General features: G+C 42.4%; 1 protein-coding gene across 4 annotated transcripts in view; it reads right to left on the bottom strand.

Moving 5' to 3' along the window:
- GRID2 (glutamate ionotropic receptor delta type subunit 2) overlaps positions 1–24,530 on the bottom strand; it is a 1,419,908-nt gene that overhangs the window by 586,626 nt on the left and 808,752 nt on the right. For all 4 annotated transcript variants that reach the window (XM_090037080.1, XM_090037079.1, XM_090037077.1 and 1 more), the window contains exon 4: positions 10,341–10,546. In XM_090037080.1, the coding sequence (XP_089893206.1) occupies positions 10,341–10,546 (206 nt within the window). The remainder of the gene's footprint in view (positions 1–10,340; positions 10,547–24,530) is intronic.

The raw sequence follows: 24,530 nt of genomic DNA, 5'->3' as shown, positions 1-24,530 counted from the left end.
CAGTTATTAATTTATGAAGGCTGCCATGTACATCATTTGAACCTTTCCCACCAGCACCACACTTATCATGGAACTAACATGTATCAATAGAGGGTGGCAGAATTATAAGACACTTTAATTTGCCAGGTTCACAAGGTGAAATGTAGGAAGTAAAAATCACGTACAGCTAATAGCAGTAGTACCTAACACAGTTATATATGATTTTAATTTCCTTGTCTTGAGGGTGAACAGGAACAAATAAAATAGCTTATACTCAGGATAATACTGTGGAAATGTCCACACATTGCTCTTACAAGCACAGCCAACAGTGTTTTTTGGCTGCAGTTCTCACATTTAAAATTAGCAATTAGCTTTGCACATCTTCTATTTTAGACATATTTTCATAGATTACAAAACTATGGACAACTTCACATTACAGGCCCACAACTGCATTGTCTATAACAAAAACACTTAGGCTAGGTACAGACTTTCAAAAAGCCCAAGGCTGAATCAAAGTTAAACAGTTTTCTGTAAGTGGCATTGTTTAGATAGGTAGTGAACAGAACTCACATTCACTTTTTGGTGGGGGAAAGGGAGGCAAATCTTAGACCATTTTTAAAACAATCTATGTATGCTGAACTTCTTTTCTGATACAGGTATAGACCAATTTCTGATCACTTATACTGGTAAAAGTGTAATGTCTATACCTCGACAGTTTAGTCTCTGAAGGTGCTGAGTATTCTAGATCAGTCCTGAAGAGTAGTTATGTGCTTAACTTTAAAGCTGTGACAAGTCCACTGGGATTATTTACAGTTAAAGCACCTGTTTAAGTGCTAGCAAACTCAGAGTATTGCAGGACTGAGCCTTGGAAGTTAAATTATGACTTTTTGAACTCATCACTTACAACAGAATTAACAGGCATTTGAAAGGATAGAAAACATTAAAGCTGAGTAAACTGACGGGACTGAAGTTTTCCCAAGTTTATGACAGAGACAACATGATCTAATGGGTAGGGCACGGGCCTCAGATAAAGACATTTTGGAATTCTCAGACAGGCTCTGTTTCTACCATAAAATGCTAAAAAGCACACAGTTTTATTTTCTTTACCACTAGAACCTTTGCTCCCAATGATAATATTATTTCATGCTTGGTTTACTGAATCCTGGTTCTGTCTAGGCTCTCTGATTCTGATCGTCTAAAAAAATCTTCAATTCCAAACCTTCGAAACCTGTTCCATCTAGTTCTTCATATCTTTGCACAGAATACCAAACCATTCATTCTCTCTGTGAATTGGGCAGCAGTTTTACTAATCATGGACTGGAAATAGAGCTCCAATCCTCAGATCTTTTAAGGCCCCTTGTCTATAGGTTTATCTGTTATCTGCCCTGACCACTTAAGGAACACTGTATTGTTCCCCACAATTGTTTCCCTTCCACACTGTTCTTTTTGCTAAACAGGATAAAAATCACATTGTTTCCCTCAGTTCTCTTTCCTTTTTGTATTCTGCCTAGATAAGCAAAGCTGATAATCCTGTATAAGCTATAGGACCTTTATCTTGTCACACTCTCTTTTAAAACTTTGTCATACCCTGCTCATCTCTCCTTACTTTTGAACCCTCACTTTAACAGCTACATTCCATCTACTTCTCACCTTGCTTTACCCTTTACGCCTTTCCTCACAATATTCTCTATTCCATAAAGGACATCTGGGGCACATCTAGGCCCACTGGTTCTCACTTTCTCACCTGTAAATGGAAATCATGCTACTTTATCATCACTCTCAAAAGACAGTTGTATGGCACAGCCAGTTGATACCTATACAGAGCTCCAAAGACATAGCATTGTTACATAGTTGTCAAGAAGACCAGTAAGGCAAGAGAAAAAGAATCTTAAACTTTTTTATATAATTTATAAATGTTGACATCATCCTTGCAAACTCAACAGATTTGAAAAAAAAAGCTAGCTAGAAAGCAGAAATCAGCATAGATAAAGCAGAAATGCTTTTTTGTTTTAAGGAAACCAAAGTGCTTTTATTTAAAAGTAAAAAAAATATCAGAGGGTCAGAGCAAAGATAAATTCTTCCTCAAGGCATCTCCAGTTTGCAGGCTGCCAATTTACACAGGCCTGTGTGTGACTATTTACTTTGGAAAGGCTGTTACTTGCACAGCAATCAAGCCAACATTTACTACAGCTGAGAGTGGTTGAATGAACCCTGGTTTCAGCTGAACTATGAAAGGGGTTATCCCTTTTGGTAGCTCAGTAAAAAGAGCTGAAACTGGAAAGCCTGTTGTACATATCAGTCCAGGCAGGGCTGACAGCTAAAGCCAATTAGGTATTTGAGCCAGCAGCTGTAGCTCAGGACATACAAGCTATAAAAACCAAGGGCTTCTCTGAATATGCAATTGTTCCTGATTAACCATGTGTGGGCACACTTAGGCTTCAAATAGATGTTGCACTTGACATGGTTATGACTGGTCTGGATTTAGACAGATCAAACAGGAGTGGCACATCCATTTACAGAAGCACCCCTTTCTGGTTGCACTACTGCTCCTCTGCCACCAGATAAGAGCACACAGCCTGGCCAGTTTGTTAGGATAATCTTATAAATGCATACCATAATGTTCAGAAAAGAAGCAATAGCACATTTTGTCCCCTGTACCTTGCATGGTACTTGAAGTTGGACAGAGGACCTGTACATCTGCAGGGTCACAGAAAAAAATACTTTCTCCCTAGACAAATATGATGTCTAATTACAAGGCTTGTGCAAAGTAGCCAGTATTCAATTTGGATTCAGCCGATTTAGGGGACAGCAATCTGGATCACTGTACTGAATCGATTTGGCTGAATCAGATTCAATCCAATGTCTACATTGAGTCTATGAGGTTTGTTTGTTTGTTTTTTTTATCAAGGAGGTTGATGAAGTGAAGTTCACAGGCTCATCTATGAAAAGTGTTTTGTAAATTCAAACAAGCACCGAACCTCACTAACTTCGTCACAGTAGCCAACTTTCCACAACCCAAAATGCATCAAATGGATCCAGACCATGCCACAACAAGAAATACAAAACCTGCCAACATATTTCCAGTGCCCCACAATTACAACACTCCACAACAGAACCATCACCATTGCTGGATCTTACAGCTGCACCTTCAGAAACATAATATATCTCATCCAGTGTAACAAATGTTCTGATGGTAAATACGTAGGCGAGACCAAACAACAACTGCATCCACTCAACACAGACAAGCACAAGGTGATGTACCTCGGGAGGAACAACCGGCACCATACCTACAGGTTAGGGAACTCCCCTCTTGTCAGCACGGAGGCGGAAAAGGATCTGGGGGTCATCAATGACTCCAAGATGAACATGGGCCGGCAGTGTGGGGAGGCAGTTCGGAAGGCCAACCGCACCTTGGCATGCATCCACAGATGCATCTTGAGCAGGTCCAAAGAGGTGATCCTCCCCCTCTATGCAGCCCTGGTCAGACCACAGTTGGAGTACTGCATCCAGTTCTGGGCGCCACACTTCAAGAGGGATGTGGACAGCATGGAGAGGGTCCAGAGGAGGGCCACTCGTATGATCAGGGAACAACAGGGCAGGCCCTATGAGGAGAGGCTACGGGACCTGAACCTGTTCAGCCTCCAAAAGAGAAGGCTGAGGGGGGATCTTGTGGCCTGCTATAAACTAGTCAGGGGGGATCATCAGGCACTGGGGGAGTCATTGTTCCCCCGAGCACCGCCAGGAGTGACCAGGAATAACAGTCACAAGCTGGCAGAGGGTAGGTTTAGGTTAGATATCAGGAGGCGCTACTTCACGGTCAGGGCGGCTAGGGTCTGGAAGAGAAGTGGTGCAGGCTTCTACCCTGGGGGTGTTTAAGAGGAGGTTAGATGAACATCTTGCTGGGGTCGTTTGACACCAGTATTCTTTCCTGCCTTGTCAGGGGGTTGGACTAGATGATCTGCTCAGGTCCCTTCTGACCCTAGAAACTATGAAACTAAAGACAAGAACACTCGATTACCAGTAGGGGTGTGGGGGGGCTACCTTTCGTCGGCCGCCCGCCTCACAGGGATGGCCCCTGGAGAAGAGAAGGATCTGCCGTCCGCACCGCACCTCCGCCAATCTCGCCTGCCACGACTTGATGGAATATGGGGGTTCACCCGTATGGGGCACGGGCAGTCCGGACGCAGTCCCTCGACTGTAGCGTCCAGGGGTCCTGAGAGCTCCTCCACCCCTACACCCTCGCCCGGTCCTCCGGTTTGGCCGCCTCTCAGGGCGAGCTACCCTACAGGGCGTTAGCCCCTGTAATGTTCAAAAAAAAGGCCAAACAAAGTAATACAGCTCCAACACAACTTCTGAGCCCACTGTCCCTGGGCCGGAGTTTACCTCACTCCTCAATTGCCTTCAACCAATTTCGGGCTGGGATCTGTTGCCCTTAGCCCTGGGGCACTTCCTGACCCTGAGTCCATCCACGGACCCTCGCCGTGGGGTGTTTTCCCGCCTGCGCAGGCCCCTATTGGAGTACTTATGGTACCCGGCTCTGGCCGGGTGCTGCTGCCTTCTCCGGTGTCTGGGTCTTTGTTCCTCCACCGCCGGCTGCTCATGCCCCCTGGTCGCGTTGGGGCTTACCTCCGCCCAAGAAGGTCCTTCCACGTGGCCAGACAGCTTGCAGCCGCCTCAGGAGGGGCTCTCTGCCGCCGACTCCTTTACTGCTTACCTCTGCCTCCGCCATCGCCAGCTCCGCTGCCGCCGGCTCCGCCGCCTCCCGTCTTGGCTGCTGCTGGGGCCTCTCTCGCCTCTCGACTGGAGCTGGGGTGCTCCTTTTATTGCTTCGCGTAGGTCCCGACCCAGATCTGTCCGGGTTCCTGGAAGGGGAAGACCTCAGGGGCAGCTTCCGGGTCCCGCCGCCCTTCGCGTTGCTCCGGCCCCCCCAAGTCCTTGACCCCTTCACAAGGGGGCACATTTCTCACAAGAAAACTACTCTCTCTCCAATCTCTCAGCCCTGATCCTCAAAGGGAATTTACAAAACATCATTTATAGACAAGCCTACAAACTTCACTTCATAAATTTACTAGATATAAAAAAGCATGGACTCAATATAGACATATATTTCTGGACCAACCACCCACCCCTCTTTCTCCTGCCACACCTTGACGGAAAACTGATTTAGGTGTTAGCTAGGCTGGAGGCTGCCCATTTAGGCCCCTGATGTCTAAGGGTGACATCCATTCCACAGCTTTGTACCTTCCCTACACTGTGGCCCATGCCTTGCAGATGGCTTTCTCCAGCCAGGAGGGAGTGAGTGAGTGAGTGAGTGAGTGAGTGGTGGCTGGAGGTTATCAGGTAACCTCATCCTAGCATTTCTGGAGGCTGCTGCACCACCGGCAGTCCCACCAGGCCTCGCTACCCTGGCAGGGTGCAGTTTTAGGTCGTGCCTAGGACCTGGGGCCTCCTCCTTCCCCATAGCCCCAGCCCAAGTTTGTCTTGGCACAGGAGCTCAGCAGGGAGATGTTTTTCCTCTGCTGGATGGTGATACAATGAGTGCCACCTCCAGCTTTGAAAGTGGGGCATTAAATGGTTGTGAAAGCAACTAAAGAAAGGAAATAGGTACACAGTGAGGAGGTTGGGACTCACTTTGTCTGCATGTGGAGCTTGGGGAACCCCAGCAGTGGAAGGTTCACTTTCAGGAACACCAACTGCTCCACCAAACCAGGATCCAAGGAGGTGAGGTGGGGTGTCACAACATCCCTAGCAATGCTGAACACCCTCTCACTTGGAACACTGGTCAGTGGACAAGTGTTCCCAGGCAACCACGGCCAGATCCTGCCACATCTGGTTGCGGATTGCCTTCCCTTCACCTCTGGGTTGCACATGCCTGCCAGCACACGGACTGTACTGGACCACAATGAATGAAACTCCTTGCCCTGGCTGATCTGCCTCCAGCAATGCTTGCAGCCAGCATACCTGGGATCATCTGCCAACTCAAAATGATCCTATACTACACTATTCCCCCTCCCCCATTTCTGTGTTGAGGGTGGGGATCCTGCCTTATCCCCCTCCTCACCAGGCAGAAACACAACAGCAGGGGAAGCTGAGCCACCTGCCCCCACACCTTTCTCCAAGGTGCCTTCTGGAGAAGGAGACTTGCTTCTAGGGGAACTCTGAGGAATGTGGAGCACAAACTCAGATTCCGCCTCCTTCCCAAGAATTTCCCTGGCTATGGCACTCAGCTCCCCTGTTTCCAGATCCAGCTCCTCCTCTGGCACTAGGAGCATGAAATTGGGATGGAGGAGACTGTCAGAATGGTGCTGGTGGCTATTTCTGGTGTTAGTGGAGGTGGTGCAGGATCAGGTACTGCTCCCACCGGCAGCAGAAGACTCATTGCTACCAGGAAAAAGGGTGTGTCTATGTTTGTGGGGGGGCAGATTTGCAGCTCTCCCCCTACCCCCTCTAGCCCCGTCCCTCCCCTGTCAGAAGACCTGGCACCTGCCTTTCCAGCATGCTTCATAATGTTTGCTGTGCTGAATGATATGTGTGTGTGTGTGATATAACTTGTATGTACTTAATATGCATGTGTGTGTGTGTGTGTGTGTGTTTGTAATATATCTTGTATGTGTTTAGTGTGTGTGTGCAGGAAAAATATTTTGCATGTGTTTAATATGTGTGTGTAATATATCCTGTATCTGTTTAGTGTGTGTGTGTGTGTGTAAAATATATGTGCTTTCCTGCACAGAGATGGATGACACACTGCCAGGGAAAACACAGCTTTCTTTTTAAAAAGTGTAGGGGAAAAAAATAACAAGAACACACAAGAGGATTTTGGGGAAAGAATAAGTTGAAAAGAATGGATTGGATAGGGATAAGTAGAGAGATTCTAGGCAAGGGTAGTTAGTAAGGTGTATCCAATCCTTTCCAAGAAGAGAGACTAGCAAGAGACTGACTGGGAAGCCAGTACCTTTGACACGCTGTTGCTTCCAGACAGACAGCTCTCAAAAGGCAGAGAAAGGCTTCACTCAGAGCCTTATATGCTGTTTCTACATCCCTCCCCTAGAGCACTGTGACTGGAAAGAGCACTCAGGGAAAGATCAGTCACAGGCCAGCTACAGATGTCAATATCAGAGCAATTTTTCTCCCCCTCCTCACCTTTTCTCAGTTTCTGTTTTCCTGCAAGATTACCTTCCAAATCACCAAATCTTTTTTCAAATTGATTTGGATGCTTCAAATTGATTTGGAGCTTTTAATGGGTCTCCCAATTTGATTCAGATTTGATTATTCAGCTGCTGAATTGGACCAAATCTTCTCCAAATTGAATCAGCAACTGAAGCTTCGCACACCCCTACTTCTCCCCTACTACTTGCCTCCCCTGCTTCCTACCCCCATGATGCTTCTACCTCTCCACAGCCATGGGATTCCTTCTCCCCTGTATGTCCCCTGACAACCTCACTCCCCACTACCATTTGCCCTTGCTCCAGCAGGCTCCAGGGCCTGGCGAGAGCTGTCAGCACTGCTATCAGGCCTTGCTGAGGTTTGAGCAAGCATGTGCTCCATGCCCCAGACTGCAGCACAGCTAGTGGAAGAGTAAGAGATGGGGGGACAGCAGAAATAGGTGGTGGTGCAGAGGCTATGGGAGATAGGGGGAAAGAAGGGTGTGAAGTGGTTAGAGGGTGGAGGGCAGGCAGGGGGAAGTGGCTGTAGTAGGAAAGAAAGGAAAGCAGAGGTGGCAAGGGGGCAGACAGCAGCTGCAGCTCCAGCCTGAATCCTGACTTGAGGCCAGAGGCGCAACAACTCCCTGGCACCTGCCTCCTTGTACTTGAATCCAAGATGAGGGGCTTTACCCCCATATTAAATGGAAGGAGCCCTCTTCTCCCCCCACTGAGGCATGTTTCTCAATGGAGGATCGGGAGGTGAGGGGAAGGGGAGGGGGTTGGTGTTTTTGGTTAGCTTTTTTTTTTCTAAAATAGCTTTAAAATCTTAGTGACTTTACCTCCAAGAATGGGACCATGACTTTACTAGAGTATGCCATCACATCCAAACATGGCAAGGTAAAGGGTGACAGAAAGAATGCATGTTTTTTGGATAAATAACATACGCCTTTCAAACATGTTCTCATTGAGTTGCAATACCTACAAATATCACCTTTGCTGCTTTCAGATCTAAATCAAAGCTCACTTTTTAAACTTGGCTTTTCTGCAGAGCAAGTTATTAAAAAACAATAAAGACACCTCTTGCCTGCATAAGGGAAAAAAGTATGGAAGGGTTACTGTATCTCATCCATTTTAACTCTTATACTTTCTAAAACACTCTGATTCTGCAATGATGGGTAGAATATAATAAAAAAAGATATTGCAACATTCATATTAGTCACAGGCAGCAGAGTTTTGAACATGTAAGATGATACCATAATATCTGACCAAAAAACTGGACAGTGCCAGTCAAAGCCATGTGTTGGAATACACATCAACAGAGTATCTTAGACCTTTACGTGTCAAATTTTCAAAGCCCCATGAAATGGGTTATTTAATGTGACTTCTATATAATTTTTCGTGGTCGCATGTCTAAATGGGCAATAATTCAAGTAGTTTGGATAAATACTTTTCTAAATGAGAATTTTTACATATAGTTATACAAATGTTGTGTGGAAGTATCCTTATAGGCATGCAATTTTGTGTGCCTAATTTATGTTTACGTTTTAATATGGACATCTCATTGTGCAAGGCACTAAAATGCTACACCCAAAAGTAGGTCTTTTTTTGTCTAATCTTAGAAACGAGGATGCCTGAATCAATGGCAGCACGCAGACAGAACTAAGGTTACTTAAAATATATATTTAATATTTTTGTATCAATGATATTGCTGACAAATAAATCCAACCTGAAAGAGATTACTGTTAAATCTAAGAAAACAGGGTTTATTTTGGAAATGAGAACATGACATTCTGAATCATGAACTTATGGGGATATGGTTGAATTCCCCAAAATGCCTGAATAATTTGGGATAAACCTTGTACTAAAAGACTGAAAGCTAATGAGACTCAGTTATGTCTACACTGCTATAGGACTGAACTATAGACAGCTACAGTGACATGTGCCATGCCTGCTTCACAGGTGCTACATCAAAAGACGCAGTGTAGCCACTCTTAAATACTGTATTATGTGTACACCAATACATTCCACTGTATGCTTGTTGGAGAGCTCTCTGTGCTATAGAGTATAGCATACGGAGTGGAATTTCATGCTTCACTGCAGCGTTCCTTAACATGTTCCTTCAATAGCATAGGTATGCCCTTAGAGGCTTCTGAAAATCCTACCCATTCCATATGTCAGGGGTCAGCAACATTTGGGGCGGTGGGCCAGAATGGCCCAGCTCATAGCCTATGCCAGCAGGCAATAAGACCTGGCTGCTGCTGTCAATGATGCTGCTTTTCCCTACCACCTGGATGCAGCACAACACAGGGAAATTCCCAGATGAACATTGCCAAAGCTCTGTGGGCTGGGTCCAATAGCTTCATGGGCTGTATCCAGCCTGCTGGCTGTAGGGTGTTGACGCCTGACATATGCCATTTAAACAAAGCCTTCAGTTGTTACTTTTACTGCAAAAAGTAGGCCACAGAGCCTGTTCCTCTGGAATAATTTCATGATAATTCTGTAATTTCTAGCAGATATGTATTTTATTAATATTTCCCTCCTACTTTTCAGTGACAAAACCCCAACCCATCCTGGCTCCCCAATTAAAATATATATTGTTTTACTAGAATAAAAGAAGGGGGAGGGGGAATCTCAAACCAAAAATCAACATCCATCCAACCAAAACAAAAAACTTTAGCAAATTACATTTCAACCAATAATCCAGTTTGCTTAAATATGTCAATACCACTGCATTCCATTATTTTACAATTCTTCGGACATGTATTTTTATTTGACTTAAAACTATTTGGCCATGAAAATCAAATAGATCATAGCTAAGCTTAATTTAATAAAAAGGCCTACACATTTCAATATAACAGTCAGGTAAAACAGTCATCTCCATAAGTGTGATTAAAAAAATAATTATTTTCAGGATTAAAGTGGATACTCATGAGTGAATGTATCAGAGGAAAATAGCAAAGCAATATCCATAAATGTTAAGAAGCTTAGAAGTTTAGTTTTTTTCTATGTGCTTCTGAATTATTTTTCTCATGGAAGACACAAACTCTCAGCCTGAACCTAAAAATTAATTCTAGGTTTGGCTTTGAAGAGACAGCTTAGCTTATTATGCATGTACATATTTTTTATACTAAAAGTCATGTAAAATAGATCTTTTGACCAAGGCTTCTAAATGTTAGCAAACAGATGTAGGAGGGGAAATTACCATTTCAAATCACTTACCTCTGTAATGAAGGACTTGGCTGTTGATGGTTTCATTACAAGAATGGCCCTCCTCAGAGTGTCCCGGTAGCGATTTAGTTCTTCTATTCTCATGGTGGAAAACAGCCCCGTGATCATTTTATTGATGTTGTTCTCTACCTTCTGCAGTGCTACATCCATTCCCTGCTGAGACACTTTGTCCAAAAACTCTTGTATTCCACGGATATCTAGAAACACCAAAAGCCCATCAAAATGCAAATTAGCGTATAGAAAGGAGACAAAAAGTATTTGGCTTATCTTGAAGCAGCATTTTATTCTATGTCAGGTAAACCCCAAAGGCCACCTTAACTTAATATTCATTGGAACTGTTCCCCAGCTATGCTTATGACATTTCTTAAAAGTGTAAAAATATGGAAAAGAACTTTTATGCACTGATTTTTGTTCAGATAAAGGCCATTAGAACCACTTAACAATATTTGTAGTTGCTGTTCTTGTTCACTTATTCATATTATTTCTATACTTACTAGCCCTATAAATCTCTGAGCAGTTTTACACTGAACACATGTGGAGAAAGGGAGAAGAAAGGCTAAGCTATCAGACTGAACCATACCACACTATTCTTTCTTTTTTCCCCCTGTTTTTCAGGTGGTGGGGGACTAAAAAAAGTGTTATCATAGCAGTACAACTGCAACTGGAACAGCACGGACCTTTTGAATGCCTAAATTTAGTTGCTATGCAGCCTGTGCTAGCCATTTGCCAAAAAAGCTTGAGGATTGAGTCTAAGTTGTATAAACATTTTGCTTCCTTTTTCCCCTCCTTTTTTCCCTAGACACAACCATAACATGTGCTTGTAATTCTACAGTACCTTCCTCAATAGATACAATAGCTGCTGGCTGAATTTAATGTTAAAAAAAAAAAGAAAACAAAAACAGGCATTATGTGTTTTCACACAGAAAGTGCTGTAATGGAGACTGCTGGCTCATTCTGAGTACACTCTTCCTAAAAACAGGTAGGAAAGAAGAAAAGGAAGACAAAAGCAGGTACTCAGTTCATCATCCAGTACAGTTTTCCATGACCTCCCTTAAATATCGCTGATTGAGCATTTATTGTTTAGTTGGCTGAGTGGGAGGGTTATTTTTCTGGGGGTGGAGCTTAGGAGGAAGGATGACAGTTTATCAAAACCAATGCTATTTGAAGAAACATATGAGTTTTGATGGAAAACATTTCTCGGGTCCAGGATGAAGTTTACAGTCAAAACTACAGAGAAGTCCCATGATCTCAAGCACTAGCTGGCAGACAGAAATATTGTTCAAGTCCCTGCTCTGCCATTCTCCCATACTGGGAGACTGCTCTGACCACTGGCCTATCAACTATTCTAATGCAAGTTTCCCTCTTGCTGGAACTGTTCCACTTTGCATAAATAAATATTCATTGGTGCATGGAGGTGAAGGTAACGCTCATCCATGGACTACTGGCTGTTTTGGCATAGGTCTCTCTGGAAGTCTTCAGTTGGAAGCATTCCACATTGTATACATTTAGATTAACTGGGCCAGAGATCACAAGATTTGGCTTTGGAGCACAAGCTTAAACCTGGTCCCACATGCCAGGCAATCATCCTGACCACTGGCTGACCTGGAGTGGCTCTTTCTTTGTCAAATACCATTCTGGACTGAAAAAGCTTCCCCCAAAACATGTTTTACTGAAGCTTGCTACTTGGCTAGAATAATGGTTCTTTTCCAGTTTTCCTTGTCTCTCATTTTTTATTAAAAGAATTCAAAGATCTTGGTAGCCTCCTAATATACGAGGAGAACATTTTTGAAATCTCCCAAAATGTGGGCTAGGCAGTCTATATCCTCTCCATCCCTCCTCTTGAACAAGAAAAGCAATTGACATTCAAAAGACAGAAATCAGGTTTGAGTTAAGAGCTGGAAGTACTGTGGAAGCTGGAAAGAGCCAGATGGCAATGGACAAGCAGAATATAGTCTAATAGCTGGGACAGAGGCTGAACGGAAAGCTATTTGGGGAATTAGCTTGTTGCTTCCTGAGAGGCAGCAGGTGTAAGCAGCAGCCAGTAGGAGGCATTCGGTTAGCTTATATCCAGATGTTGTGTTGACAATGCAGTGGGGCCCTGTAATGGATGTTAGGAATATCCAAAGCCTAATAATTTTATAAATGTTTGATGCATGGGCTTATTAAGCAGTTGTTGCAAGCCTACACAGATAAGATGAAGGATAATTTCTACAGGAATTAAAATTCATGGGGGAAATTCATTCAAATCCCTAATACTTAACGAAGTAGAGAGGAAGACTTTTTTGAATGTTTACCATGGCATTCCCAATTGCTGCCTGGCCACAGGATATCTCTGTCATTGCCTAAAAGAAAACAGAACTGCAGTTACTGAATATCAGTCCTGCTGAGCCAAACAAGATATATTGGAAAGGACCGCTATTGGATTAAGGTCAGGTCAGTAGTCCTCTTGGATGACTTCCTGACTGCCCAGTGAAGGATAACTGTGCAGATCAGTACCCAGTGAGAACACTGCATGGGCTTAAATTTAAAGGGTGTTCACTATCTGCCTTTAGGTCAAGATGTGATCAGTATGCTATAGATTGGGGTATCACAGCAGGTCAAGGATCCTATAGAGGAGGGCCTAATAATAAATTAAAAGGTACAGGGAGCCAAAACAGCTTGCTTTCCATTGTAAGCAACAGAACACTGAAGAACAGAAGTACAGTCTTTATGAGAGAACATGTACTTTATCTTTTTCCTCTTATGAAGTTATACTAAATTGAGAACATGATGGCTACCAGTCCCCAGAAAATATATTTCTTAGATATATTAAAATGTAATTAAAAGAACAAGTAATGTAACTGTTCATAACTAAGTATGCCACAAGTCATTTAACACTGCCAGTCTTGGAAGCAGGCCTATCTATTGTAACATTACTGTTCTTTAAGCTGGGCCTTTATGAATAAAATGCAGGGGATGGCAGACAAAGAGAGGAACCCAGGGCTGCAGTTAATCTATTGAGATATACTTCAGCAAAGTTAGAAATATGTCTAAACATTTGGAGAATAATTTTAACACTGATAAAGTACAAGCTTATCCTAAAAATAAAGTTTCATGAGACAGATGCTAATTACAGCTTCTATTTAATGTCTAAATCAGGAAAATTAAATTGAATCTAATCAGAGATGTTAGATTTTTTTGGCACTTCAGTGCCAATTTAAACTGTAACAAGATTATTTGTACTGTTGCAAACATGTCTAGTTTTATGCAAATGGTAAAATTACTGTCTCTTTAACCCCCCAAGTTCTAAAGCTTTGCATGTTTACCATGTTTCTCAGGTTATGTTGATATGGCACAAGGCAGCACTTTGCAGAGATACCTGAGCTAATTTTGCATATGCTAGTACTGGAACTAGCAGCAATATAGCCACATCCCTGCTACATTTTCCTAGACTAATTAACTCCACTGAGAAGCAAGACTCATTAGCCCAAAGGAAGCACCATGTTAACACAAGTTTTTGGCTTCTGCTCTGAAGCTAATGTGGAAAACTAGGTCAAGCATCTCTGTATAGTACTTCCTTGCACCATATTGAATATGGTCTGTGAGCTAACACTTTACACCTTTACCAGTAGCTTGGGATATTGTTGCATGGGACTGTCACACTGTGTTGTGTAAACATAGTATGACAGAACACCCTTTAGGTTATCTGTCAATTTAAGGGCTGGGACAGGGAGCTGCCAAGTGGCTAATGAGAGTGGCTATTTTGGGATAGCTCTGTTATGAGAGCAAAGCATTTTGAGAACTGGGAATATCATTGCCTGATAGAGCTCCTGCCCCAGGAATATTTTGGAGGTAAGGGTGAGGCTATGGGGAAGGAGGAGCCCTCAGTGGCCCTGGGCATGACCAAAAACTGCACCCTGCCAGGATAGGGAGGCCTTGTGGTTCTGCCTGTGGTGGGACATGGCCACTCAAATACCAAGACTGAGAAACTTGACAGGCTGGGGAACCTAAACACCTGTCCCCACCTTTGGGTTGGTTATCAGGAGAGAGGGGGGGCCAGGTAAGCTTATTGAATCCTATGGGGTGACCCTGCAGTGGGGGGCCAAGCACGCTGAAGAAGCAGCACCTGTGCCTAAGGGGATGTAAGAGAGTTACAGGGTGGAGTTGTGGGGCCAGTTAAGTTCAGGGAGTAGCAGCTGAGCCCTAAGGAATGGAAGACCCCAGGCCCTAGTGTAAAGGGGTGGAGTTGTAGCCTGGTGAGGAGCTAGGGCTGAGAGAGCCCGGAGTGGGGTGAATCAGTGGTCACCACCCAGATGAGGGTCAAAGTGGACCCAACAGGCTGGGGCAGGGCTGGCTGAAGAGAGTAGAATCAGCAGTCACTGTCCAGATGAAGGTGACGGGAGAGGCCCAAAAGGTTGGGCCAGGGCTGTCCAAAGTATGAGCGGACAAAACTGAGGATCTCTCCAGAGTAGTGTGGTGGGAGTGTGGCTGGGACAGGCAGAGTATGAGAGGCTCTAGTAGGAGGGGGCAGTAAGAGAGAGGCCCAAGTAGGGTGGTATGTGATCAGCCTTACAAAGGGCTATATTTGACCCAGCTGTAAACCAGAGCTGTTTATGCTTACAGCATGACATCAGGAAGGCATGGGACACATGTAGGGATGGCAGGAGTGTGTACCGATCACCCACAGTCATTTGGGTGCACAAAGGGCAGCCTCCCATCTATTTGACATCATAATCATTTACCAACAAGGTGTGGCAGGACAGCAAGGCAGGTGGTTTGCCCAGAGATAAGGCTGTGGCCATACTAGAATCAGGCCTGGAAAGTGACCTTGTCAGACATATTATAGTCAGATATTTGGGGAGGTGGGGGGTGGGGGGCAGTCAGGGGGAAAGGGGTTGCCTTTTTTTAATTCAGAGTAACCACGACCATTTCAAAATGAGAACTGTCCATTGACATCCATATTAATAATCAGCCTCATTACAATCTTAATGCTAAGAGTGTTTTCATCATCTCTGGGTCACTAATGTTTAGCATTTGATGTCTTAATATACTGCCATCACATTTGACTCTAGATACAAATCTGTACGCAAATAAGAAATAATGCTGGGTCTCAGTGGTAGGTGAGAACAGCAAGACTAGCTATGAATAAATAAGCATAACACTCACAAGAAAAATCCTAACTACTCCAATGGGCTGCATACCTTGCTCTGAAAGTCAATAAAACCAGGCTTTATTGAAACAGTAGGGAAAGTATATCAAATGCTCTCCCAGAAAATTCATTTTCCCGTGTACCAAGAACTTTAAATCTAGTTATTATTAGCTGATCTCAATTTCTGTGGTAAAAGAGGTACGTGATTCTAATTCAGGAGAAAAGGGTGCAGACCCCAGCTCTGCCATAGGCAGGAACTATGGGTAGGTCAGGGGCAAGGTCAAATGAGACATTTAGGCACCTAAATACCTTTTTGTATCTAGTAGTTTTAGAGTGATATTGTAAGTGGTTATTCATGCCTCAATTCCTCTTCTGTAAAAGTACAAATAGAAACACTTTGTTTCTCCACCTTTTCTTCTGACTTGATGATTTAAAACTAAGTTGTTTGATGCAGGAATTCTCAGTTAGAGTTTATTTATACTTCAAGGGGTCCTGTATTTGGTTATAGCTTCCAGGCATTATTATAATTAACAGTAATTAAAAGTATGTTGATAAGGGTTAGACTTATGGTTAGTTGAGGAACTAAGCATGTTCAGTTTGAAAAATCAACTTTCAAATGCACTCCATTCTCACTTCCAGGTATCTATACAGTGAGCACTGGTAAAATGTGTTCTCAGTGGCTATCACCACTAAATAAATATGCTACAAGAAAGCTACAAGAAAGAAATATTAGGGTGACTATATTTGAATCTTGGGGAGCACTGGATTAGCAGCTGAATAAAAGGCTGTAACCTGTGGCCCAGCAGAGCTGCTAACCACAAGGCAGAATGATATATATTAAAAGTAATACTGCAAGATGCTTAGGCAAGTATTTTTTCTAACCTTATAGTAGTGCTGTAAGATATGTAGCTTATAAGATTTTGCTTATGAATGTTTATGTTAAGCCAGCCATTTGCTTATGCTAAGTAACCATCTTAACTGTGTCAACCATTTTCAAGTGAATCTGTGTAAGTCTGTGTGCTGTGAATGAGGTAGCCTTAGGAATGTGGAAGTTGGTATAACATGGGACTGAAAAACAGCCTGGAATGTGAAAGACAACACAACTGGTAACAGAATCCAAGATAAACATATACAAAAAGGTGAATGGTGATTGGTGAAGAAGCCTCCAGAAGCTTCCAGGCTTTGGTCAAAGTCCAAGTGACTGAAAGAAGCAGGAGTCAAGGTCTTAGACATGCGCTCATGGCAAAAAGACATGTAAATGAATGAAATGCATAGGCAATTCCATGCTAATGAAGCAAACAGTAAACAGAGCCAGAGCTTGAGAGAGGAGGAGGAGATACGGGTGGAACCAAAGGAGGGGCAAAGGTGGAGTAAATGGTAATGAGCATGAACCAAGGTGTATAAAATGTGAAAAGAACTAACTAATGTTCACTGCAGGTCCACAGTTTGCTGTTTTTTTGGAACCTTTGCCTGAAGTTGTCTCTATTTTGAATAAAGCTATTGAGAGCAATGTGTGCTAGTATTTGCTCCCCACTTGCTCTGGCTAATGAGTAACAGGATCCATGAGCAATTGAATTGTTGTCTCCCTAGTCATTGGGCGCTGCATGAAATCTGGGTCTAACAAAAGAGTCCTTTGACTCGACTAGATCTAGCCTTCAATGCTTAGAACAGATTAAATGACACATGGTGGCAATCACCAAGCCCTATCTACAGTAAGTTTTTTACTGCTATTTTTTAACATATTCCCTTATACTTAGCCAACCACAAAATCCTAGAGGAAAATCACAGATCCCAAGATTTTTTTTTACCATAAACAATTGTTTGAAAATCCACAGCAGAAGTTACTTTCTTAGCTTAGATACCAATCATTAGTCACTTAGAATCCAACAGGTTTCAGTTATCCTATTAAGCAGATGATCAATTACACCTACAAAGTGAATACCAAACATGAAACAAACAGCACAGGTGCTGAAAATGTTTTATCACTGAAAAAAAATGTTTATATTAAAAAATAATTCCCAGGAAGGTAAAAAAAAATCTAAAATCACAATGAATAACCTGAATAGGGAATAAGTTTATTTGGTGGAAGAAAGATGGCACTATCTGATGATGATGATAATAATAATAAAGCCAATCCTATTCTCTGCCATTGTCTACACATAAAGAAGTATTATAAGGTGCTCACTATCACTAATGGAACAATTGGTTTTCTCAAGTCTTGTATAAAGACATTAACTCATCCTTCAATAATCTCACTCTAGATTTGAAAATATTTTCCTCACATTCTGCTCAGATGATGAATATCACCTGATTCAGCTGTGGCAGAAAAGGTGAATGTACTTGTCATAAATATTCACTGGCTGATTTATACAAAAGACTACTTTATTTGTACTGTTGATGAGGAAAGCCTTTGTATAACAAATGGTGCTGTTCAAATTCTTATCCAGAAAGGTTTATAAGTTGAATGCAATGATCCTTCCTCACACAGTAATGACTAAAATGACAGAAACTATTAATTATAGAGATCTACTGTACACCAGGGAGCTGCAGCTAACACAGGACTCAGGAAAATTTCATTTCTATTTAAAGCATGAGTTAAATATCCATATTCCTACAAGAATGTTGATATTTATTACATGGTTTGGATTTAAGCTAAGGGCAGCAATGATTTATCATGATGATTCAATAACAATTTTTCATCTTATTTACAGAGAAATGGAGTTCCCTTCTACTAGTCAAGTTGCATATAATGTAAAGTACCTTCAACCAACAAAGCTTTAGGACTATCTCATTTTAATTTTTAGCAGTGTTAAGGAGCTTAAAAGGAGCATTGTGTAACTGAAGAATATGTTTAGATAGTCCGAATTTAAAGCATATAACACTGGGTCAGGTTAAGTTATTAAAGATAAATTTAAACTCGGATGCTTATGTGAAAGTTTGCCTGTAATACCTCAAGCAAGCTCATCTGATCTGAAGGAAGAATGCAAGTGCAACAGAAGATAACCCTTCCGAGGGAACAATCCAGGCAGAATATGAGGGAAATATTTTCAAATCTACAGTGATATTATTGAAGGATGAATTAATGACTTTATATAAGACTTGAGAACCAAATGTTCGATTAGTGATAGTGAACACCTTATAATATTCCTTTAGGTGGCAACAATGGCAGAGAATAGGATTTACTTTATTATCATCATCATCATCAGGTAGTGTCATCTTCCTTCCACCCAAGAAACTTATTATCTATTTAGATTATTCATCACAAATATAGATTTTTTTTTGGAACAGGGTCCTCTTTCAAAATTGGTACAGTCACATGCATGGTATTACATGTAAATAATAATAGAATTGTGTGTAAAATGTAAAAAAAGAACATGCAAGTTTGGTGAGGAAATATTCCAAAAGCAGAAAAGTCGGCTGTCGCCTATGAAAGCTTATGATTTTCTGAATCAGTTCGTCTCTAAGGTACCACCCTGCCCTGTACCCTTAAAGAGGACCTTCTTAAAGTACAGCCTGCTCTCCTGGACTCTTTTCTCTCAGGCTTGCTTCCCATAGGATACTGCCCATGAGTTTCCTGAGTTTGTTAATGTCTGCCTTTCAGAAACAGAGTGTTCTTTTTTTGCTGCTCTTCTGCCTGCCTTCCCTTAGTATCCTGAACTCTATCAGTTCATGGTCACTGGCCACTTCTACATGAGATGCTGACTGAGTAGCAGTTTGTTACCATTGTGCAGTAGCATTGTATGGCACAAAGCATGATGTGACGCTACTGCACAGTAGTAATGAGCTACTGTACAGTCAGTGTCTCATGTAAGCCAGTTGGGGACTTTGTGTATTCAAGTACTAAATGATTGCACAGTAACAACTGCACAGTCGGTGTCTTGCGTAAACATGGCTAGGCTACTATCATCCAAGTTACCTTCGGTTTTCACACACTCAACCAATTTTTTCCTGTTTGTGAGCAGCATATCAAAAAGAGCTTCCTCCCTAGTTGGCCTTCTATCAGCTGTATGAAAAAATTATCCTCAACACACTCTTGGAATTTGCTGGATCACTTGTGCACTGCTGTGTTTCCCTCCCACTAGATAGCCTGATAACTGAAGTCCCCCATGAGCACCATCTCCTGAGATTTGGAAGCTTCCATCAGTTGTTTAAAGAAGATCTCATCCACTTCCTCCTTCTGCTTTGGAGGCCGGTAGTAGATGCCCACTATGACATCCTCCCTACTGCTTTCCCCTCTAACCTTTATCACAAGGCTTTCAGCAGGCCTACCTTCCATTTTGTACTGCAACTGAACATGTGTACATTATTTTTATATATAGAACAACACCTTCTCTTTTTTCCCCTGCCTATCCTTCCTAGACAAGCTATACTTGTCCGTGACCACCTATCTTACTATGCTTCCATAATTCCAACTGCATCATAATTCTGTTTGTACTAGGACATACAATTCTTCTAATTTGTTCCCTGTAATTATTGCCTTAGTATACAGATATTTCAGGTATTTTAGTGACTGTCCTATCCTCTGAGAGCATTGCTAAGGCTTCCATTGCTGCTTCTCTTTACAACATTGTCCATATCTACAGGCTTTTTTCTTCATCCTCCAGGAAACCTAGTTTACTGTGCTTCTCACTAGGTTAACAAGCCTGCATGCAAAGACACCCTTCCTTCTCTTTGTCTGCCTCTGCTATCATTTCCAGGCAGTCCATCTTCCTGGAACAGCACGCAACAGCTGAAGAAGCCAAAGTTCTGCTGGGGATACCTCTACCCAGCATGTGTTTATCTCCTAAACAGACTTTTACTTTGACTGGAAGGATCAGTGAGAACATCACCTGGGGCCCTGTCCTCTTCAGCTTTGGGTCCAGTCATTTGACCCCAGTATTCTTTCCTGCCATGGCATGGGGTCGGACTAGATGATCTGCTCAGGTCCCTTCCGACCCTAGAAACTATGAAACTATGTAGTCACTCTTGATCTGCTCGCGGTTGCACCTGGCACTAAGAATACAGCCTATATAGATGAACAGCACAGACAAGTAGTTAGAGGACCAAATGAGTCTTGGCAACCTTTCTGTGACTTCTCAGATACGGGCTCCTGGGAGGCTGGAGGCCTTCCTAGGCCACAAGTCAGGCTGGGAGATGGATGCTTCTGTGTCCTTCAAGGAGTCACCAACCACCACCACTTATGACTTCTTCTTGGCAGCAGTGGTCTTAATCCTAACTCCTGCAAGGTGTGCATGGCTTGACCTCCCCTGCCACTGGAGTAGACCTCTTTTTATCCAGCATGAGGGCTTTGTACATGCTTTCCAGCTGGACAGCTACCAGTTCAGGAGGGGAGTGTTTTGTGCTGCCAGAGGTGACAAGGTGCCAGGTTCCACCTTCCAGAGTCTTGCACCTTCCAATGCCTTCTCTGACATCCATCTTTCATTATGCTGATGGTCTTCTTGTGCATCAAGTCAGTGAAGGCCTCATGCTTGTGGGTGATACTAAGCCTGTCCAACTTCTTGTTCAGTGTCCTTACTTGATTTCTGAGAGCATTCACCAAGAGGCATGTCTCACACAGCAAACACTCCTCACACTTAGCTGTCCCTAGCAAAGACAGGCCACCATTAAAATATTCAACTATTTTTTCATATATAAATTTCACATTATAGAATTCTTAGAAGCTTTAAGTATTGCTAGTAAGAAATATATCTCTCTCTTCCTGGAAAGTATTCTTATGTCTTTTTTTTTCTTGCATCCAGAAGGTGAAAGTCTTCTCTCCAGATTACATTGGTTCAGGAACAGAACTAGCACTGCTTAGTCCTAGACCAGGGACTGTTTGAAGGTCTATTTCCTAATATTCCAAAATTATAAGTAGGAGACATTAAAAAAAAAAAACAAACCCCCCCCTACAACAACTCCCCCTCAGGTGCTTATAATTCAGCTCCTAGGTCTTTGTTCAGGCAAATAACTACTATGATCATCAGAGATACAGAGCATTGAACAGTTTCCCTTTATTTATTAAGGTTCTCCAATTTGAGCATCTTGCCTAAGAGTGCTGGAAATGATGGAAGTTGCCTAGGATCTATACACTCATTTGTTGTTGACACTAGCTGTTGTAAGACACTATGACAATTCTGAGGTCAGCTTGAGCAAATTCATGCACATTTTCCTTGACTTTGTGGCAAGGATACTTATTCTAGGAATATGTAAGGATGATATTAAGGCTATGCTCCTACCAGCCAAATAGTGTCCAACAGACTAAGACACTCCATAAATTGCTGGTATGACTAGGTTATTTTTTACTTTAAGGGAGATGTGAGGAGAGGCAGATTCTCTCTGTCTCCCCCTTTTTTGTCCAGTGCAGTTGTATTCTATGGATTCTACAGTCTTTTGTACAGGATGTTTTTGAAGCACCCAGTGATCCCATTTTTGCTCAGTTAGGAGTACAGTAGCAGTAAAGCGGTCATTAGTGGGCGCACCTACACATGGTATTAATGTGCCTTGGGCACAGCAACTTCATGTGTGCCTGGTAGCACAGAAATCTGAATTAGGGCAGAGCAACCATGGGATGGCAGGGGGCCCAGGGGTCAACTCTGGGCTCTGAGTGGTGGCATCAATAAGTGGAAGGGCTTACTGGAAGACAGGGTGCTACACTGCAGGGCTAGGTGGCAGGCAGTCCCCCCACTGTACCCTTTCACGCCCCAACCAGCCCTGGTCACAGGTACACACGAGTTTGAGCGCATACAATTACTCTGATATAGGATAACATTTGTCCAAGACTGTTACAGAAGCATTAATTAGTTTACCGCTCCCTAATATAGACACACATGTAGACTGTGATGCTTTACTGAAGAGCTAATTAGTCAACTCCACTGTGAAGTGCATGTGTGGTAATACCCAGTGGTATTAACTAAATTAATCCCTACAAGAGAAACCTATTTTGGAGAAGCTAAAAGTAGTCTGTTACAGAAGGAAGTCTTACCCAGGTAAACCTGTTAAATGATATGGAAAGGTTTTCCCATCTGGAAATCTCAGAGTAAGTATATCTTTCATTCTGGATTGTATTCTTTACTAACCTGATCAAACCTATCTTCAAACTGAGTAATTACCTATTATGAATCACTGGTTGAGCTCAACCCCTAACCATTATTAAAATAATTTAAAACAAATTTGGATGGTTATTTATTTTTTACTTCAGTAGAGACACTTATGGCCGAAGAAGTGATCTTGCTAGTCAAGATTTCCATAAGCCAGTGGCATAAAAGGTACAGCCTGCAAGGTGCCTGGTAGGGCAGAGCTCACTACTGAAATCTGCAGCATAGAGACCCACTGGGGTATATGCTGTGACTGAGGTAAACCCCGTGGCTTCCTGATGCTACTTGCTCCACTGCTGTCCAGATCTGGCCTATGAGGACTACTGCAGTCTATATCTAGGCCAGGGGACCAGATGACATGGACACCACTGCCCTAAATGATAAGGTTATTTGTTATAGTACTGCCTAAAGTGTAGTTAGCTTATCCCCAAAGCCTTTGTAGCAAATATCTGTAATGCCACCAATCAGCTTATAACATTTTCTAATGCTCACATTATAAAATTTTAATCACCAGCATTTTCTTAAAAATAAAATCCTTTCCTTTTCTCCTCTCCTTTCTTGGGATTTAATCCAAATGTTTTGTCACTTTTTCTTCAAAACATTTCACTTTTCTGATGCTTATATACACCATATCCTGCCTTAAAACTGAACCATGGCAATTTTAATTCAACAAGCCAAATTTTTGTGTTGACAATCTCATTAAACTGAGGCACCAGTGAGCAATTCAATATTTATTATGTAAGAACCTAACTTTAGATACCCAGTGAATATTTTAAAAAGGGCAAATACCTAAATTTTACACTTCTATGCGTGCACTTGAAGCTCCTCAAGTGTTGATCTGCCTTTTAAGATCACTGAGCACTCAGAAGCTCCTATTGAATCTAGCAGAAACTACAGGTGCTCAAACTTTCTTACTTGCAAGCAGGTTTGAAAATATTGGCCTCACTGGGCACATCTGCACCTGTCATTCGGGGGCAGCAATAAACTGCAGAGCTTATTGGTCCCAAGTTTATTGCCCTGAGCATATGTCTGCACACATGCCCCCACCACAGTACACAGAGCTGGGCTGCAACAGTCCCAGCTAGCAGGTAGCTTGGGGCTGCTCCAACTAGACTCAGTGTGTTGGGGAGGAGCTGCCTGGGGCACAAGCGTGTTTCAGTGTGGGGCTGGTAAGCAGGCAGCCCCAACAGTGAAGCACCCTCATGCCCCACCCAGCTGGTTGGCATCTACACGTGCTGTTGCACATGAAAAACTCCACAGCAGGCAGTAAATATTGGCAAGTACTTACAAGTACAAGCCTGCTGCCGAGTTTATTAATTTTGTGCGCCCTAACAGGAGTGCACATGTAGACGTTAAGGTGCTTACTGCGCAGTTAATTAGTCAACTGTTTAATAAATGTCTTGTGTAGATGTACTCATTGTGAATTAACTGTAAATTTTACAAGCATCAGCAGTATTTCATATGTGTGTAAAATCTCCTTGGGTATTAATTCTAGATTTAATTATCCCATTACAGGTATACTTTTCGTATTGTTGTACTAGTCTATGCAGATATTGTGAAAACACATGCAGCTTGGTCTACCAGCATAAAGCTTGAGGATTTAAAAAAATCTGCTTGATATTTCTCCCTTATCATAGCAGCAACATTTCTAGTAGAAAACCTCCCAGTGCTTTGCTTGTTCAGGCTTTAATTTACCTATACAATTCAAAGTTCACATTACATATTGATGTATAACATGTTTCCTATAAATGTACCTATGGACTTGAAGGACTTTTTCAAAGTATTCTCCAATTTCTTTTTCATCTAGAAAACAAAACTACAGTAATTTTTCTTCAGGGGACATAAACCACAGTGTTTTAGTTACTTCAGTAACTCTCTACTCAAGTAAATTGAGAATGAACCAATGCACATTTCAGGATTCAATGGTGCGTCAAGTGGAAAAGTTGTTAAAGAAGTTCTTACAAACAAAATCCAACTTAG

Source organism: Crocodylus siamensis, chromosome 2 (assembly GCF_052110815.1).
Source record: "Crocodylus siamensis isolate JL-2025a chromosome 2, ASM5211081v1, whole genome shotgun sequence".
Lineage (NCBI taxonomy): Eukaryota > Metazoa > Chordata > Crocodylia > Crocodylidae > Crocodylus > Crocodylus siamensis.
Note: the sequence above shows the minus strand (reverse complement) of the source record. Positions and strands in the feature narration are given on the sequence as shown.